Below are 19,755 nucleotides of genomic sequence, written 5' to 3'. Positions count from 1 at the left end.
CCGGCCTGCGACAACTGCTCTGCCAGACCATCGTAGCGCATATCGAGTTACTCAACAAACCAGGCATCGCGACTCTGCTCTCTAATCATACAGGCTTCGCGCATGGTGTTCTCAGATGCTTAGCGGAAGAAAAGGCAGGCCTAAAGCCGATGTAGAGATCATGTACAGCTAAGGAGAAACAAACAGGCGATTGATTGCTTCATCAATACATCGGGCTCTGTGGAGTCAAACGAACAAAGGGAGCAAACATTGGTGGAGGAAAGATAGATCCATTCCAGATATTTAATCTACCTCACATTGCGTTCCATATCAAGAGTAACGTACAGTACATCAACTTGTGCCCAATGAGATGGGAGACACATGCTCCATGTAAGAAATCCAGACGCCGATACCGAACCCATGCCATTCCATATATCAGTAGACCCTCTTGGGTCATATTAACGATCATATCATGTCACATTTACTGGCTAGCGACGCGTTCCTTAACCTTCTCGAACATAGACTCCATCTCCTCGGCGATGAAGTCCTCGATCTCTTGCTCAAGGTGCTGGAGCTTGCCTCCGGCGCGGTGAGCGGTGCGGCTGGCAGACTCCTTAGCGCTCTCAAAGTCACCCTCGATCTCGGAGAGAGAAGGGATGGTGATGGTGAACTCGGACTCCTCCTCCTTCTCTGCAGCCTTCTTGACAGAGTAGCCACCCTTCTCAACAATCTCGGTGTAGTTGGAAGAGCCACCACCGTTCCAGGCGAGGACGTTCTTGGTGTTGCTTGGGACATCAGAGAGAGCACCGACGGTGGCGACGGAGATGAGGTTCTCCTTGAGCTTCTTGGGGGTGATGTCGGCGACAGCGTAGGCAGAGTCCTTGCTAGGCTGAAGAGACAGCATGTAGGCGAGGAGACCAGCAATGTGGGGAGAGGCCATTGAGGTTCCAGAGATGGTGTTGGTGGCGTGCTCAGAGCCGATCCAGGTGGAGAGGATGTTGAGACCAGGGGCGAAGATGTCGTTGCACTTTCCGTAGTTGGAGAAGTAAGCACGCTCATCGAGGAGAGTGGAGGCACCGACGGTGACGGCCTTCTCAGCAGCAGCTGGGGAGTAGTTGCAGGAGTCGGCGTTGTCGTTACCGGCAGCGACGGCAAAGTGGATTCCAGCGTCAACGGCAGCGTTGACAGCGAGGTCGAGGGTAGTGGACTTGCCACCTCCCAAGCTCATGTTGGCGGCGCTTCCCTTGAAGCCCTTCTTCTTGCCGTCCTTGGCGGCCTTGACAGTCTCGGAGTGAGACTTGGCAGCGTACTCAACACCCTTGACGACGTCGGACATGGTGCCGGAGCCGTTGGAGCGGAGGACCTTGACGGCGTAGACGTGCGCCTTCTTGGCGACACCGTACTTCTTACCGGCGACAGTGCCGGAGCAGTGGGTGCCGTGGCCGTTGCCATCCTCGTCAGCATCGCCGTTGGGGATGGTCTTGCCCCACTTAGCACGACCCTCAAAGTCAACATGCTTGGTGTTTGTGCCGGTGTCGATGACGTAAACGTCAACGCCCTCACCACCGTCGGCGGCGTAGAGGTACTTGTTCCAGGTGCCGAAGCTCAGGGAGTCGCGGTGCGAGATACGGGCGAGACCCCAGGGGGAGTTCTTCTCGACTTCAGGTTCGTCGTGGCCGAGAGTGTGGACCTCTGAGTCGCGCTCGATGTAGTCGACCTATCAAGGTGTTAGCGCCAAGTCTTATGCAGGTACAAGTACCTAGATGGCGTCACGTGTGCTGATGCGGAGCCGGAGCTGCCTGCGGAGATAAGGCCGCCCAGGCAGCGCTCACTCTAGGCCACCAACGCGCTGACGCCATCTGGGATGATGCAAGCTGGTAAGAGCTGGGGACAGAACTTACATCGGGGTGGTTCCTGATGGCCTCGATGGTCTCGTCATCGAAGTGGCCAGAGTAGCCCTTCATGCCGGCCATCTCGTAGACGTGCTTGAGACCATCGAAGACCTCAGTGGTGACGGGGAACTGCGAGGAGCGCTTTCGCAGCTCCATGCGCTCCTCGTTGTTCTTGATGTGGACGCTCTGGACCCAGTCGTGGTGCTTGGAGGCATCCTTGACGTGCTTCTTGAAGACGACCATGTAGCTGTTGGGCACCTCCTTGGCAGAGGTCGACGACAGCACTGGGGCGGCGTTCTTGTGAATGGTCTCTACGTTGAAGGTAGGCGACGCGGCGGCCAAAGCCGGTAGCGCGAAGACCAGGCTGTACTTCATGATGGCGGAGCTCGCACAGCGAGAACTAGAAACACAAGGGTAAAGGGGTGCAAGAAGCGTGATAGATGAAGGAAGGGGTGATGGGAGGGAGGAGAGTGTTGTGGAGGAGAGATGGGGATGCAGCTGGGGTAGCTCTGGCGATGGAGCTTCTTATCAGGACCTCGGTGCATGGCCCGGGCGCGCTAGGTGGATGACGCATGACCTATCCGCGCCCGCGCGAGTGAGGCTGGGGTGAGCTAGCGCACGCGCCATGAGTATCAGATGAATGATACATGGATGGTATCAGGACACCCGAGTGCCCTGGGATGCAGAGGCTGGCTGTGTTGGTGGAGCGTGGCTTCACATATGGGTTACTGGGAGCCAACGTTGGTCTGCCATGTACTGAGGTAGTTATCGATATGCCAGAGCAGCCGTGCCAGCCACACCTGGGCAATGCGTGCTCACGTGAGAGGCAATAGTCAGGAGCGCACCATGCGGCCCGCGTGAGACAGAACGCGTGTTTATCATAACTATGTTGGTAGGCGATGTGCACAGCTCCTAGTGCTGGTGCATTGTTTATCAGTACCTTGCTTTGCGGCGACTTGACGTTGCTCGGCGCGTGGGCGCCTGTAGCCTGGCTGAGCTCTGGACTGACAGGGATCAGCTTCGATGACCAGCTTAGCAGCAACCACGACGAGCGCGGAGCCCGCCCGCCGTAATCAGCCCTCATTGTGCGCCCGCCCACCACCAAACGACACGACTAGTCTTCCCCGCAAGTTGAGGTCTCATGTGCGGGCTTGGGGCTCGGGAGACATGAAGGTGCTACCCGCGCAGCCATCACCTCCGCCCAAACTCCGCAGCAGCGGTCTCGCCTGAACATGGCGACGACGCGGCCGCACAGGTCCTCCACGGCCGCCTCACGACTGCCGCCGATGAATAACCAGATAGCCGAACTCCGAAGCCTAGCGGATGAATTGATCAGGGCCTCCGAGACCACACCACCGACCTCCGACGTCCTCCACAACCAGAGCAACGCCCTCCGCCGCATGCGCCAGCTGCTGATCGAGTCCAACGACCAAACCCATACCAAAGACGCGTTCCGCCATGTCCGCGGCTTCGAGACCCTCCTCATTACCCTGCGCTCCCTCTCCGGCTTCTACAAACCCGCCGAGCTGCCCACGCCCGACCGCATCGACTTCTTCGAGGTGATCAAGGGAACGCTCGATGTCCTGTCAGACGCGCTGAACGAGCATGCCGGTAACAGGCGCTTCTTCGCCAAGCGCGTCGAGCACGGCGGCTGGAGTGCTTTGGAACAAGCCCTGGCCAGCACTGGCATTTTTGGCGGACAGTCGCAGAGCAAGCGTGACGATGCCGGCCAGGAGCAGCTTTTCGGCACCCTGTTCGCATTTGCGTTGGGCGAGGAGACCATGACACGCATCTTCAGGGATATTGATAAGAAGGTCGAAGTCGCACAACCCAAGCAGGACGAGGACGCAGCAGCCAGCGGCGACTCGCAGCCTACTGAGATCGTAGTCTCTAGCCCGCGGTCCGTGTACAGCGATACCGATCTCGATCTCGACCCACTACGCAGCCAGGTACGGGCCATATTCAGCGGCAATGAGATACTGCAGAATCCAGACATCATTCCGACCATCTTCCACTTCTGGCGGGGTCTTTCTGGTGAAGACGCCCCGGGCACGCGCTCCAAGGCTCTTTCCATATCGGTGCTGCTTGCCATCCTGGAAATCACTTCCATCTCATCTTACAACAAAGCTGCGCTGCACGTCACTAGCGTCTTGAGCAGTGTCCTACCCCTGCTCTTTGAGAACAAGTGCGCTCCTATAGAAGCTAGCCTCTTGCAAGAGCTGGCTGACGACCTAATTCAGTACGGCATCAACAAGCTGGACGATGCATACTACCTCTTCCGCAAAGCAGCGTCTTCTGAATCAGCTGCTGAGTTTCTCTTGCGTGGTATGCGCTCCTCCCGCGACCCGCCCTTCATACAATTCGATCTATCTTTGCATGGCTTCAGCGCTGTTGAACTTCCAGACATTGGTCGCCCATTCCCACCCATGTCCCCAGGAGGCGGATATACATTTGCTGCTTGGGTAAGAGTCGACAGGTTCGACGCCGACTGCCATACCACCCTCTTCGGCGCATACGACGATACACAAACGTGCTTCCTCATGGCATATCTGGAAAGAGATACGCGTTGCTTTATCCTGCAGACTTACATGGGTCATTCTACTGGTGTCATACCCAGTGTCAGATTCAAGAAAGCTCCTCGTTTCGAAGCAGGCCGGTGGTATCACATCGCTGTGGTTCATCGGAGAGCCAAGACTATCGGTATCGGCGCTGCTAAGGCATCTCTTTTCGTCGATGGTGAGTTCACCGAGACTATGAAAGCCCACTACCCTTCGCATCCTCCGTTACTGGATAGCAGCCAGGATAGCTTTGCCTCCATGTCTTCCAGCGTGTCCAAACACCACATACTCGCGTTCTTGGGCACGCCACGGAACTTGGCGCCTCGGCTGGGTAGAAACGTCATTGCCTCCAAGCTCTCAGTCGCCTCCTTCCATCTATTCTCTGAACCGCTGTCAGATGAGTTGATCGCTGTATATCATAAACTTGGTCCGCGTTATTGTGGAAACTTCCAAGATAGGCTCGGGTCGTTTCAAACCTACCGTACCTCTGCTGAGCTTCATGTTCACAACGAGATATTACATCCTGGGAGAGAGGAACGATCCGACATCGTAGCAGCTATTCGGGCCAATGCAAGCCATCTCATGCCTGAATCGAAGATAATACTGAGCTTCTCTCCCAGTTCCGTAATGGACGACGATGACAGAAATGCCATCGATGAATCCCAACTAATCCGATCACTATCACGCGAATCAGCTAAAACTTTGCATAAGTATACCAGACTTCATAGTACTCCGATCATCATCAATGCTGCCGTACCTTCGGTCAATGATGCACTGTCTCAGCCACGAGGATTTGGACGTCTATCTGGTGACCCTGTCGTTGTCGTTCCACAGTCACTCGACGATGCCATTTGGCGCATTGGCGGCTGTGTGGCTGTCGGCTTGAAGCTGGTGCAATCCGCCCAGACTTTAGACAGCATGCTTCGCTCTGTCAACATCCTGCTTGAAGCTGTTGGGGGCAATTGGCGCAATTGTGAGGCCATGGAGCAGCGCAACGGGTTTGCTGTCTTGGCTGAGGTCCTTCGCCAGAAGATTGGATTTGCCATGGGGGGATTGGTGCCGCGCAACCCCTCCTCATTAGATGTGACACCAGAAGACTGCGAAGACTTTGTTATGCAGCTCTTGCGAATCATCCTCCGATTCGTTGGATACGATGAAAACGAGCCAACCGAGTCACTCATCATCAATCCACTTGCGTATAGAGTACTTCTGGTTGATCTGGAGATCTGGCGTAGAGCTACCTCGTTGGAAACGCAGAAGCTGTATTACTTGCAATTTGCGCACTTTGCCAAGGGCAGCAAGCACCATCACTACAACGCTAAGCGATTCCATAGGATTCGTAAGTATGCCGATATGGCGAGTCAACTTTAGCTGATCCATTACAGGTGTTGTCAAGCGTCTCACAGATGCTCTCAAAGGTGAAAACTTCACTCCATCAACGTTCAAGCTCTTTCTCGCCGCCTTCAAAGCGCTACTTGTCATCAACTTCAACGGGGAGAATGCGAGATCGCTATCTCTTTTCGTCACATATGCGTTGCACGACAGCCGCGCATCATATGCGAAACGGGCACTGCGACCGAAAGCGAGCATTGCTCGTCTTCGCAAAGGCACACCACCGACATTGACACCAGAGTCTACACCACGCTCGAACAGCCCGGCACAAAGCGGCGGCAGTTCGCCACCACTATCCCTACCCGATTTGGGCATCGCCATCCTCACTCTTCTGGCGGAACTTCTCTGCGATCCTCAGAACCCGCACGAAATCGTTCGTTTTGCGAAGAATGTCACTGGAAAGTGGCTGCTCTATCTCCTTGCCGAACCTGAACAGCGAGTCGTTGTTCTTGGGGCAAAGATCTTAGCTCGACTGCTAGTGATCAATGGTTCGCACTACGTCAAGAAGTTTGGGGATAAGACAGGAGGCTTCATTTTGATGAAGAACAGGTTGCGCCACTGGTGGAATACACCAGGCATCTGGACTATCTGTTTCGCAATCCTTTTTGGTCGCGATGTCGCAACCATTGACTTCGAGCGCGACTTTGACGTCTTCAATCTGGTCGACATTTTCATCGCGCATTCACCCCAGTCTCAGCTCAGGATATGGTACCCAGAAATATTCCCAGTAATCACCGCGATGTTGGAGACTGGCCTGCGAGCGATTGTCCGCGACCGTGACCTCGCCCGAGCCGATGATGGCACACCAAAGCAAGAGACTGGCGAAGGCACAGTCACTCGAGGGCGTCGTAGAACAATGTCGCTAAATGCCAAGCAGCCAACAGTTGGTGAGTTAAGTTCAGCCACTATGTAACAACCATGCTAACGATTCTAGATACCCGGGCTCCTCAGACAGATCGACTGAATGACTTTGCCGTTGTTCTGAACTCTGCTATTCAGTTCCTGTCTGAGCTACATTCACGATCGGAAGGGTTTCGCGACTATACCCACTCGTCCAACTACGTCCAAGAGCTGCTTTTCGTCCTCTACCCAGTCATTGTCACATCTGATAGCGTTAGCGCTGAGACGGAATTACTTTCGAGAGGGTCCGCACTGACCTTCGAGGGCCAAGACGTTGTGATCCGACCACTTTCCCGAGCCAACGGGCATGAAGCGCCTGTGGTTCGCACGACCAACGTCGACGTATCACCTTCGCCTGCGTCTCGACGCGTATTACCTTTCCGCAGAGCTTCATCTTTTGTGCTCGTCTCGGCGGATAAGAAGAAGGCCGCTCAGCAACCTTCTCTCAACCCAATATTATCACCAAAGTACGCTGCTCCCTTGGCACTGAAGGTTGGTAGCTCCGTGGTGGAAGCTACTTTGGAAGTTGTTCTCGACGTGTTCAAGGACCAGATATTCACACGCAAAGAGTTTCCTGGCTTAGGTCTCTTCCTCAAGACGCCTCCCGGCTTTCAAGAACATCAAGCGTACTTCGAGTCATACATTCTGCGGCAAACGCTCTCGTCCGTCAAGAATGCGCTTCAGTTTGATCAGCAATTATTGCACGAACCGCGCGTTCTCCTCAATCTGCAACGCTTTGTGATCCACGTGTCCGAAGCGGTCTTCGAGGGATGGTTTCTTGAAGGCGCAGAGTCCTTGCTCGACTTCGCTGGCTTCCTCCTAGAATATCTCGAACGTCCGGATATTGCGACTATCAAGTCCGTCAGACTGTGCACGCAGCCTATCTCATCAATTCGTAACACCTTCTTGAGAGTTGCTCTGCTTCGTTTGGCGGAGTCTGATGAGTCAGAAAGTGGTGCAACTACCACGGCAGTTATCGAGAAGATGATGTATTGGCAGCCTATCATTCTTTCTTCTGTCAACAACGAAACATTCTCGTTGAAGATGATCTGCTATCTTCTCTACACACAGTTGTCGTCTGAACACACGGACGTGCGTCTTGCGGCGGCGAACTTCTGGAGGTCGCTCATGGTACAAAAGCCTCACGAAACATCTATGATCTTGGCCGATGCCATCCACGGCGACACCAAAGATCTCTACGATGGCTTTCAGAAGCTTGTCGAACTTGATAATGAAACATTCTTAGAGTGGCTCGATAAGAACAAGACCGAGATGGATAAGTTCTTCTATGGCTCAATGACTAAATCATGGGAAGACTTTGCGCAAAGCCAAAACAAGAAGACCGAAGAGACTTCTCAGAGGCGAATCGCCAAGCGCAAGGAGAAGCTGAAGCAGTGGCAATCTGATGAGCTTGCCGCGGATAATGTCTGGAATCACCATGAGAACTCCACAAACCACTGGAGATCCAACATACACGCATCTGAACGCATCAAGCACCAGCGCGTCCTTCAAGACCAGCAGGATAATGCTACTTACATGGCAACAGTTTTGGCCAAGCTTGACCACCAACTGAAAGGCCCATGTGGTCTGTTCGAAGACAGTCCACCTGCCAGATGGCGGCTCGACGAAACCGAGGGTCGTGATCGAAAGCGTCTACGCATCGTTGTCGACAACACTAGCAGAGAGCAGTCGTATCAACCCAAACGCAAAGACACAGATCCACGAGAGCGACCCAGGTTGGATACCACTGTGCCAGCAATTTCGGCGAAGGAAGCTGTTGGTGCCACCCCTGTCAAGGCGCGATCGACTAGGTCTGCCTCTTCTGTGAGTGCATCGGGTGATCCAACGGAAGAACCAGAATCTGCTAGCGATGATGACTTTGAGATGGTCGAAGCTATGTATGAAGATGAGGACGGCTTCGAAGACAAGAACCGCAAGGTCATGCGGAGCCTTAATCGCGGCGATCAGGTGCAATACGTTTGCAATATCTCTCGGGTAGTCGGACTGGAAGCAATAGAGGGCCTCCTCATCGTAGGAAAAGACTGTCTCTACTTGCTGGACGACTTCTTCCAAAGGTCAGACGGCGAGATCGTACGCGTGTGGCAGGCGCCGCCAGATGAGCGCGACCCCTACGTTCAAGTCATAGCTGGAAAAGAAGCTGTCACTACCCGTCGCCCACCACCAAGGAGCCAAGAAGATGCAGTGAGAAATTGGAAGTGGACTGAGGTTATCAGTATTTCCAAGCGGCGCTTCCTTCACCGCGATGTTGGAATCGAAGTCTTCTTTGATGATGGCCGTAGCTACCTTCTCACAGCTGTCTCTGCCCAGGCTCGCAACGACATCCACTCTCGGGTCCTACAACGAGCTTCGCATGTCGCGAATCCGGACAAGCATGCCAACTCTGAGATATCCTGGCGCCTTGACTCCCTGCGCAATCCGGAAGAAGCACCACAGACATTTGGATCGCGCTTCGCATCAGCATTTGGTTCTGCTTCCGCTCATCCGGCGACCAAGAAATGGCTGAAAGGAGAGATGTCCAACTTCCATTACCTGATGTTCGTCAATACACTCGCTGGAAGGACGTTCAACGATCTGACCCAGTACCCGGTCTTCCCGTGGGTGCTGTCGAACTACCACAGCGAAGAATTGGATTTGAGCGACCCGGGCAACTTTCGAGACCTCCGCAAACCTATTGGTATTCAGGATCCTAAGCAAGAGCACCTCATTAGAGAGAGATTTAGCTCGTTTGCCGAGATGGGAGACGCTAGTCACGCCTTCCACTACGGAACTCATTATTCGTCCGCCATGACCGTCGCGTCGTATCTGATGCGACTTCAACCCTTCAGCGCAGCCTTCTTCCTCATTCAGGGTGGTACATGGGATCACGCTGACCGAATGTTCTACTCGATCCAAAATGTCTGGGACTCGGTGTCCGCGAAGAATATGGCCGACGTACGCGAGCTTACCCCAGAGTTCTACTTTCTCCCTGACTTCTTGACCAACGTTAATGGATACAACTTCGGTTTGCGATCCGATGGCTCGAAGATCGATAACGTTCAATTACCTCCGTGGGCCAAGGGCGACCCAGCCATCTTCATCGCCAAACAGCGTGAGGCTTTGGAAAGTCCTTACGTCAGCCAGAACCTGCACCATTGGATTGACCTCATCTTCGGTTATAAGCAGCGAGGCGAAGCAGCAATCGAGGCTGCAAATGTCTTCCACTACATGACATACCAGGGCGCAATCGATCTCGATTCGATTACTGACGAGAAGGAGCGCGCACAGAAGATTAGTGTTATCAACAATTTTGGACAGACGCCTCCACAGATTTTCCAGCGACCGCACCCACAGAAAGAAAATGTCACGAAACCCACCAAGCTCGACACGTCGGCGGAGAGCTTACATCGGGTTCCCGGTACGCTACTGGAGTCTAACGATCGCATCTCATCTCTCAACTACATCAGCAAGAGCGACAAGCTCCTTTGCTCAGCACCATTTCGGCACAACATACCGCCGCATCATGATCGTTACATGGAGTGGGGTTTCACGGATGGCAGCGTGCGTTTCTATGATTCACACTCCAAGAAGCTCATCGGGCTGTTCGAGCATTTACACTCTGGCCAGCTGACAACTTCCCTCTTCGTTGACGGTAGAACCCTCATCACTGCAGGAACAGACTGTACACTCGCGATTTGGAACATGAGCAAAGCTGAAAGAGGCCACATCGACCTGCAGAACGCCACAACGCTATTCGGCCACAAGTCATCCGTCATCACACTCGCCGCAAGCCGCGCCTTCTCTGCATTCCTATCGGCATCACTCGACGGACGTGTGTTCCTCTGGGACTTGAATCGAAACGAGTTTGTTCGCGAGCTCGATCTAGGCCCACGGCAGAAGCGCAACCCAGTACCGATTCAAGCGGCTAGGATCAATAGCGTCACAGGACACATTGTACTTGCTTGCGGAAGCCGACTCATCGTCACGACACTCAACGGTGCAGTGCTGCTTGACGAGGATATCTGCGACAGCGAAGACGACGCAGATAGTATCACAGCTGTCGCTGTGTATGAGGGTGTGGGCAATGAGTGGTGTGAGCGCGAACTCATCTTCACTGGACATCGTAGGGGTGTCGTCAAAATCTTCCATCTAACGCCAACACCCCCGACCATCACCACTCCAACCTCAGTACCCAGCAAATGGTCTGCGAACCTCATCAATGTGCTCAATCACAGTGATCCAACGTCTCCCTCGTCTGCGGCACCCATCACGTGCATATTGCCGATGCCTCACCATGTCTATACCGGCGATGAGGAGGGCAGAGTGGTAAGTCAAGAACCTCTTCATCCTTCGTACGCACGTTCCGCTAACGTCTCTCTGCAGTACGAATGGGATTGCGTGCACAGACATCATTGATCCTCACTAAGCAAACTCACGAACATGTGAGTAAGTGGCTTTTAGTATAGACATGGCATGGTGTTTTGGATGCTTTTCACATTGGCGTAAATAGCTTGATATGTGGCATTGAAAGGTGCATTGCGGATGCTGAATAGACAAAGTTTTCGATACATCCTCTTACCATTGTCGATGCAACGCAGTCTCGTTCCATCCAACACACTATCTTGAGTCTAGCGGAACTATTTACGGCTTTCGGATAAAATCTCCGTTCGCTAGCCTGATGATTGATCAAATGATGCAGGTGCAGAGGCAGTACGCGTGTTGCGCTCGCTGGCGTGTCGTTTTGGTCTTGTGATGATGCTTATCTGGCGTTTGCTTGGCGTTGCTTGTTTGGCTAGGGAATTTTGCGTGTGCTTGCATTGCTGGCGACCTGATCTCCCTTGCATTACATCTCTGACTAGATAAACCTACGTGGCTGGCGAGATCATGATGCTGGAGGCCTTGCGTCTTGAGGTATCGAAGCTAGTATGATGTTGTTGGTGCATCTGTTGCTAGACAGTCGCCATATCCGGTGTGCCTTATCAGTGATTGGCAGGAACTTCGGTTTTCAAAGCGCAGGGATTATTCAGCACATGGGTACTTGAGATGACGTATCTGTGCGTGTTCTTGGAAGAGCCATTATCCCGTCTCGACATACGTTGGTGCGTGTATGTTGGGTGTGAAGGGTTCAATGTTGAGGGCTCGTTGCAAACGCCAAGGTCATGCCAAGTCCTGGAGTTCTCAGTTTCACACTCTAGTTGAGCCGCAAACACTATAAGGGTCTCGTGCCCCTTCTAGATCACTGGAAATAAGCCAAATATCGTCTGCTTTGAGAGTTGGCCTTCCTTAATTGCGGGGTTCAGGGAAAGGGTACACATGAGCTAGGCCCGTAAACAGCTAGCTCGTGGGGGAATGCGATCCGCACCTGCCCGAACACAGCATGACCCCACTATTAGGCCGCGTGCTTTGAGCCAATCCCAACGGATTAGCACGTCATTTTTCGCCTTAAGTCTGGGTCGTCGTCGCGCCGCCGTCGCTCTTTCGCAACTCCAGAACGACGCGACATCCCGAGCGACAAACCGAACGATACATGGAGTCGCCGGAAACGCCCGCCGTCCCAGAGACTGCTGCTAAGAAGCGCAGAAGACCAGTCAACGGTACGCGACATGGCCTCTTTATATGACGATAGGTGTACTAACAGAGTTTCGACAGCCTGCGCTACTTGCCGTGCGAGAAAGGTAGGATCTCATGGTCTCTTGTATATCATTCCTCTCTTTAGATACCCATACCAAGGCAATGGGTATCCGGCGAGCGACCATCAGGTTGTCGTGATGGTCGTAGTTCTGGCGTCGGGGCCTAGGATATCCGGAAAACCATAAATCAGGGCCCAACGTAGCTGACAACCATCTAGGTCAAGTGCGATGAACGCCCAAACGGCTGCCTGAACTGCGAAAGGCTACAGCTGGACTGTGTGCAGAATGGCGGTGTTTCCACTGCTGCGAAGAGACCAAGCACGGCGTACGAGCCTGTTGTAGGCATCAAGCGTAAACGTACATTTCGATCCTGCATTCCCTGTCGAGACTCCAAAGTCAAATGCTCCGGCGAACGACCGAACTGCATAAGATGCCAGCAGCGCAGAACCTCATGTGTATACGATGCTGAGCAGGTGGAGCCAGCCTGGGTACAGAGCATTGCGACTCCTGCCTCAGACACGCACGCCGATTCCGTTATGATACCGCCACACACTCCCCGGGATTCTCGAGAGCCTTCTAGGATACTCGGCTCACTGTCGAATAGCGAGCCTGCTGTAGCGGGGTGTCCGCCGGGCCTACTATGGTATGCCTTACGATCTTACTGGCGTGCATCCAACTTACGAATCCGCACAGGTTGTTTTCCCAGCAGCTGCCACCCAGAATCAAACTTCATGCGTTGTTAGATGCTTACTTCAACAACGTCCACCCCATCCGCGTGTTCGCCTTCGAGCACAAGCCCTCGTTCATTCGAATGCTAGACGAAGGACAGCTCGTGGATGCCTCCGATCAAGCCCTCTTGCACATAATGTGTGCATTGGGTGCTCGATTTTACGCTCTCGACTACAGTGAGTCGTTCTCGCCCTTGACGAAAGATCTGATCCAGTCAGCCGGAAGCCAGTGGGCTAAAGTCGCGGAAGAGATGTTCTTCGCTGATTACAGCACCATCTCAATTACCAAACTCAAGGTCTTGGTCTTGCTTCACGACCAGGAAGCTCGCAATGGCAACTATGCTGGGTCTTTTCTTCTTACCGGCCTTGTCATACGTATGGCGCATGCCTTACAGCTCAACAATGAAGTGTCACCAGATGTGCTTTGTAAGGAATTAGGAGGAAGTCCAAACGAGGTTTCTGTGCGAGAGTCGCGTAGAAGACTCATGTGGGCGTGCTATATGATTGATGTCTGGGCTGGTAGTGGCGTCGACCACCTCACTATACTCAATGAAAGAGACCTCAAGATTCAGCTTCCGTGCAACGAGCGTCAGTTCTCACTACAGATCCCGTGTATTACGGAGCGGCTCGAGAGGGGCACACTATTGGAACTCATGTCTCCGGAGGACATTCCAGAGAAGCCGGCGGATAACCTGGGCATGGCCGCGTACTATGTGCGCATTGTCAGTATCTGGCGACGTGTTCTTCGGTGAGTGTGGCTAGGATCAGCTCGCGAGTCTTGATTGCTGACTTGGCTTAGGTTTGTGAAGCACATGGACGAAGAACAACCGCCGTGGCTTCCAGAGTCAGGATTCGCCGTCCTCATTGAGGACATACAGTCGTGGAAACAAAGCCTGCCATCCTGGCTAGATTTCTCCGCAGACAACATCTACATTCGGCGCGAGACACATCAGCTAGGTGCCCTCCTCCTCATCCACTGCATGTACCATCACGTTATGTGCGACGTACATAGGATCGCTCTCCCTGATCTGTTCAAAAACCAGGAGCCGTTCGTCTTCCCTACTGATCGACAAGCGTTTGTAAGTCATCTGCAAGACGTCTGCTTTGAGCATGCGCAGCGTATGTCGGTCCTAGTCTCACACATACTCCAACACGGGGTCAAACACTTTGCGGACTCCATACTGCCTTCATTCGTTTACAACAGTAGTCGCATCATGCTCTACTATATCGCTCGGATTCTGGACGTATCAAAGCCCGACGCAGGAACTGTGATTGGTCGTACAGTCGAGTTAGTGCAGTACAACAACCAGGCGTTACGGGAGATGGCGTTCATGTACCCGCTTGCTGAATCGTTATGTATCACCTCCGAGCGCTGGTTGGAGACTGTACGCGACAGTCTGGCTCGTGGTCACTCTGCTGACTACATTGCGCCTCAGGATCCATCAGAAAATGAAGCACGGCGCATTGTCGGCGCGCCTGCACCGATGGCTGGCACTCCTAGGCAGCGAAATGCGGCCATCTCAGTTATTCCTCCTGTCGAGGAGATACTCTCGGCAACTTCACCCTCAACTCTTCGTACGGCTACCACTCGCTATCCTTTCTCAGCGCCCACCACTGGTCACGGTTCTTCTACTGTAACATCAGGCCAGGCCATGACGACACCATCTGAGAATGCGGTAGGGACCATGTACTCCTCCCCCAGCGCGCCAACTGCTTTCGAGCAGCCCATGTTCAACCTGGACGACCTCCAGAATTTCTTCGGATGGGAAGCAAGTGATGATGAGAACGCGCAGTCCACTGGCTTCGAGGGCTTTGGTCCGCTAGGCTGGGCAAATAATTTCTCCATCATGTAAGTGAGTATTGTATTCGAAAGTTACCTGCTGGGCGTTTGGGCACGGTCTTTCTATGGTATACCTCTCTCTTCCGTTAAAACCGACGCGGTAGGTTCTCGGCCATCTTGGTTCATTACTAGAATGTTTCCTCTTTAGGAGCAATGTCAACTTTCTAAACGCACTTTGACTGGCCATAGTGGGTAACTAGCCCACTAGCATCGTGATTTGGACAGGAAGGTGCCGCTTACCCGTACAGCATGGTCCAACAGTGGTACAACTAACGTACACCGAAATACATGGTAACCGCCAAGCTCAGAAGCCGGGTATGTGGTATTTTTCCGCTCCACCAAGACTCTTGGTAAATGCATTTATATCTACCAGAACTCAGACAGGCCGACTTGCACCACCACGGCACGCACCTGAACATGAGTACCACCACACCATCAACTAGCGCATTGAGCGCAAAACAAGCTGCCCTCAACAACTTCGTACAAAACAACTGGCACTATTGGCGCTATCTTTACATACCCGGGGCCTTCCTCTTCATGCTTGGTTCACTCAGCCTCGCGTATGCGGTACATCTGGATCGAGCGCGCCCGCACGAGCTCCCCAAACCTCGGAGGATATCCTCGTTACTGTTCTACGTGCTGGGACATCAGCTACTACTTTACGGTGTTCTGATCTGTATATTCTGGTATATGCTCAAGGATGAGCGTCCTGGACCGGGGTTCGTCCGCGCTGATGCCATGGGATCGATTAAGCAGAACATCCGCGCCTTGAGTAATGGCCCCGAATATCTCGTGGAAAGACATGCAGTCCCATCAAACAATGCTCGCGCTATCCCGCTAGTTAGGTCTGCTATCACTGTCGCAGCTTCGGCTTTGGGCATCGTCGCCGTGGTGACCCGATATAACTGTCTAGACGGCGCGCCCCTAGTTACACGGAAATGCTACGTAGTGGGCATTGTATGCATGACAATCGCTTTTTTAAGGTATTTTCGGGGTTTTATCGAGTACGTTCGCAAAATTCGGACATACATGAGGAACAATGCGGACTGGGCCGGAGGATGAGTCCGAGCTATGGGTGCGTTGAATAGGGCACCCGAAAGAAGGTAGATGGGAGAGTGTTTTGGTGTATCTAATACTTTGTTCATTGGAACTCCATAAATGTTACTTGCCCTGCAAGCCCATATGCCACTCTTCACGTAACGAGTGCTCAGCTACTGAGAAGATGTCCAGCCATGCTTCGCTTCCCGTAGCCATGCCACGTCCGTATACATGTTTGTCATGGATACTGTTCTGGACAATATCCGTTTTCGTCCAATATGTGCAGGCGACTTTTCCATCTGGCGATATGGCGTCTATCATGAGGACTTTGTTCTGCTCTTGCAGGACTGGAAATTCTGCTTGGAACCAAAGGCCTCCCTTGTTCACGTAGCCTGGGGTATCCGTTCCTGGCCCAATACTTGCGTCCATGACAGTTGCAAAGACTTTGCATAGCGACGCGAAGGCTTTGGACATGTTGGTGTAATACTGTGTCCGCCAGGTTTCGTTGTTCATGATACAGCGTAGTGGATTGGTAGTTCGGGCTTCGCTGTTGTAGTACTTTCTTGGCCAGACATCCTGTGCTTGTTTAGCAGAAGCCAGAGACTATGCAGCGAATATGCAAATACCCAGATTGTTGTCATAGAAGACTCCCCATTTGGTCTCGTTTTCGCGTAACGGCGCGCCGTCTCGCTCAACCCGCGCGTGTAGAATAGACAGAGATTAGGTTCTGGTCGCAATGTTGCTTCCGTTTGGAACAACTCGATGGTGTATTTGTCGACGGAATCCCAGGTCGCCTCTGAGCTGTGGGGTTGCGTGCATTCATCTTTCTTGAGCTCTAGCGGAGCAGCTTTGATGATGAGAAAGAGTTGGTAGAGTGTTATGACAAAGGAAATGAGCTTCATGACGATGTTGATGTGTGACGGATCGTGGGTGAGGTTTCCCATGCAGCAGGGTGGAGCTGTATCTAACGTAGGCGTAAGCGGCCCCCAACGCCTATCTATGGCCGAGGCTGAGCGTCAGGCGTGCATACTCGGCGCCTGCGCCCTGGCGTCAAGTTTGCGCGTTTTGTGAGCTTAAACATCGAGGATACTTTCGCACCTCACACGACCAATCTCACCTCTTCAGTGATCTGGTATGCCTCCGATGCACGTATTTCGACAGCACCTAGATAGCAAGGCTTACTCGGATCAATCGTGGACTGCGCAATACCCAGCCAGCGATTTCGCCAAGAACAACATCTCAACGGTGTGCCATGCACATTTCACCTTGAATCACGACTAGATAGCAAAGTGAAACACTTTGGCTACAGAAATGGTAAATGGTGGGTGGTGGGTTGGGAGAAGACGATAGGTGGCAAATTGCAACATGGTGGTATCGAAGCGCCTGCACAGCCCTGCCCAGGCGCTAACTCGGGTGCTCGGGACAGAGCCAGCCCGCCCTCGCATTCGTCCTAATACTGAAGGCGCGTCAAGCACTGTGTCTGTAGATACCAGACTCGACGCGACAACGCTGGGTACATAAAAGCAATCACTATCAACCTAGACAAAACGCGGCACAGTCGCGTTGCTTGGACCTGCCGGCCACCTTTCCCAGCTACCTACCAAACGCTGGCACGCATCGATACCATCAAACTCCCAACCTGCAGCACATTGAGAGGACGGTCGCGCGAACCCTTAACAGGAAACGCTGAAGAGCATACACGATACTCCTCGATAGTCACAAATCCCAGTTCCAGACACACCGCGGTAACCCTCCAATTTCCCTTTTCGGGAGTCGCGGACACAGGCGCGGATGCCTCGTCCCAGCTTCCAGACCCGACCTTTTTTAGCGGGTCTGAATAGACGTCTATTCTTGCGAAGAAGGCGATGTTGGGCCTAAGTCGCGGGCGATATTACCCACACTCCTTCGTCGCCCATGCCCAGTTTGCGGTGTTACTCTGAGCAAGCCTAATGACGCAGTAATGTCAGTGTTACCAGTGTTGCGCCTAACATTGGGCGTGTCATCGAGGATCAGAAGCATGCCTTCCTCGACGACATCCGTAACATGCAGTAATTCTTGTTTGAACGCGCTCTCGTCTCGTAGCCTCTGAAGCATCTAGCAACCAGTCGTCAGCCCTCGCTTTACAGTGTTAATGGATATGCGCTGACCTTGACTACAGAAGGATTGAGCTGCGCGAAACCTTCCGTGATGACGAAGAAGCAAGAACTTCTATTACCAGAATCGCGTTCGCGTTCGAGTTGGAAGTCCTTTAGAAGATCCTGTCCCCCACGGTACCAGCACACGAACTCCAAAAACACGCATCCAAGTGCCCATACATCACACTGAGGGCTGAGTTTGCCGTGCGGCAGTTGGCACTCGGGTGATTGATAAGCCTCTGTGTAGGGAACAGTGTGCTTATCTTGCGCCGAGATTGCTTCTTCTTCGCTGAAATGCGCGCTCCCAAAGTCAGACAGCTTCAAGATGCCCAGATCTGTATTGGACGACTCCGCTGAAGATGCGCGGGGGAACCAAAGGATGTTCTTGGGCTTGATGTCGCCGTGTCGGCCGGACAACATAAAGTCCCGCTGCCTGATCGATCCATTCGATTGTGAGCGATGTCGCCCAGCTCCAGCCTCTGGTACTGCGAATGTGATGTTGCCAAGCATAGTTGTACTCGAAAACGTCTTGTATCGATGTATGTAGGAGACCGCCTCAGCTAGGCCATGACACTGTTCCTTCAACCAGGTAGATAGTGCTGCATTGTCATGACAAGTTCGTGGATCTTTTGTTTCCCAATACTCAGCGAGGTCCATCTCAGCCCAAGGAAGAATGAGGCAAAGGTGATTGTGTTGCTCGTAAGTCGCGAGTAATTTCACTAGATGGCGGTGCGCATGTTCTTGCTTGCCCAGGTTCTGCAGTACTTTCAATTCATGAAAGGCGTCACGACCCCGGTTGCTGATGAAGATCTTTTTCACTGCAACGATATTATTAAGAACCTAAACATGCGATTAGCCAACGAGAAAGACGGTGCAAATGGTCACTTACTTCTTTGTTGTCAAATGCATGATGATCGTGATGAACTTTAGCTTTGTGTACTTGCCCAGACCCACCTTTGCGACCAATGTTGTCCCATTCTGTGAATGGTAAGATGTGGTTTTCAGAAACTTTGCAGTGCGATTCTATGCTACCGTTTGGCCTACGGAAGAAAGGCGCAAGAACCCACCACTGGTATAGCACGAATTGACTCACATCGTACGATCTCTTTAGGCACTTCAGTACCGGTTGCGCTTCACCGAAGCGCCGCAGTCTGAGGACATCTTGTTGAAGAACAAGAGGCAAGTCAGCATCGCAGACTCGTTCTCTCACAAAAGACCATATCTTGCGTGGTCGACGCATCAGCAGCAGGATTGCGAAAATCCGTTGATAAGAAGGCATGTCGAGTTGGGCCGTGGCGACAGGGTTAGTTGGACTCGCCTGTCCATGTCGCGCCCCCTTATTATCCGCGGGCAAGTCGATTCTGATATCGATAGCTAATCGCCTATTGCGCCGCAAGTATCTTGTTGGAAGATACACCACCCTTGATAGCTCACGTTCGACCGAGTCCGGCGTAACAAGCGTGTCTAACTTGCCCTTTGGCAGGAATTTTCGATCGGTGGATGGCTCGCAGATCAAAGCTATTCGAAGTTGATTACCCAGGCGATGCTCATCAACAACAAGACCGCCGGGAGTTAAGTCTTCTGCTCTCTGATGAGATACTCTTTCTGTAGTTTCCTCTATCTCTTCCCGTGTCGCATTTCCATTTTCTGCGATATCTGGTGGCGA

The 19,755-nt window shown here is 52.9% G+C and overlaps 3 protein-coding genes across 3 annotated transcripts; 2 read left to right on the top strand and 1 right to left on the bottom strand.

The window, feature by feature from the left end:
* Positions 1-460: 460 nt before the first annotated feature.
* Positions 461-2,246, bottom strand: J4E88_009055 (uncharacterized protein; the record flags this gene model as incomplete). Its single annotated transcript, XM_049402660.1, has 2 exons — positions 461-1,696; positions 1,881-2,246. The coding sequence occupies 2 exons, from the start codon at positions 2,244-2,246 to the stop codon at positions 461-463; spliced, it is 1,602 nt and encodes a 533-aa protein (XP_049251515.1).
* An 857-nt stretch (positions 2,247-3,103) lies between these two features.
* J4E88_009054 (uncharacterized protein) lies at positions 3,104-11,134 on the top strand (the record flags this gene model as incomplete). Its single annotated transcript, XM_049402659.1, has 4 exons — positions 3,104-5,768; positions 5,815-6,708; positions 6,756-11,044; positions 11,102-11,134. 4 exons carry the CDS (start codon positions 3,104-3,106, stop codon positions 11,132-11,134), a joined length of 7,881 nt encoding a protein of 2,626 aa, XP_049251514.1.
* A 1,111-nt stretch (positions 11,135-12,245) lies between these two features.
* On the top strand, positions 12,246-14,929 carry J4E88_009053 (uncharacterized protein; the record flags this gene model as incomplete). The annotated part of the gene is made up of 5 exons (XM_049402658.1): positions 12,246-12,312; positions 12,368-12,393; positions 12,567-12,991; positions 13,042-13,824; positions 13,876-14,929. 5 exons carry the CDS (start codon positions 12,246-12,248, stop codon positions 14,927-14,929), a joined length of 2,355 nt encoding a protein of 784 aa, XP_049251513.1.
* Positions 14,930-19,755: the final 4,826 nt, after the last annotated feature.

This window comes from Alternaria novae-zelandiae (genome assembly GCF_023758075.1).
Source record: "Alternaria novae-zelandiae strain BMP 2774 chromosome Unknown scaffold_22, whole genome shotgun sequence".
Classification (NCBI taxonomy): Eukaryota; Fungi; Ascomycota; class Dothideomycetes; order Pleosporales; family Pleosporaceae; genus Alternaria; species Alternaria novae-zelandiae.
This window is presented reverse-complemented; position numbering and strand designations above follow the sequence as displayed.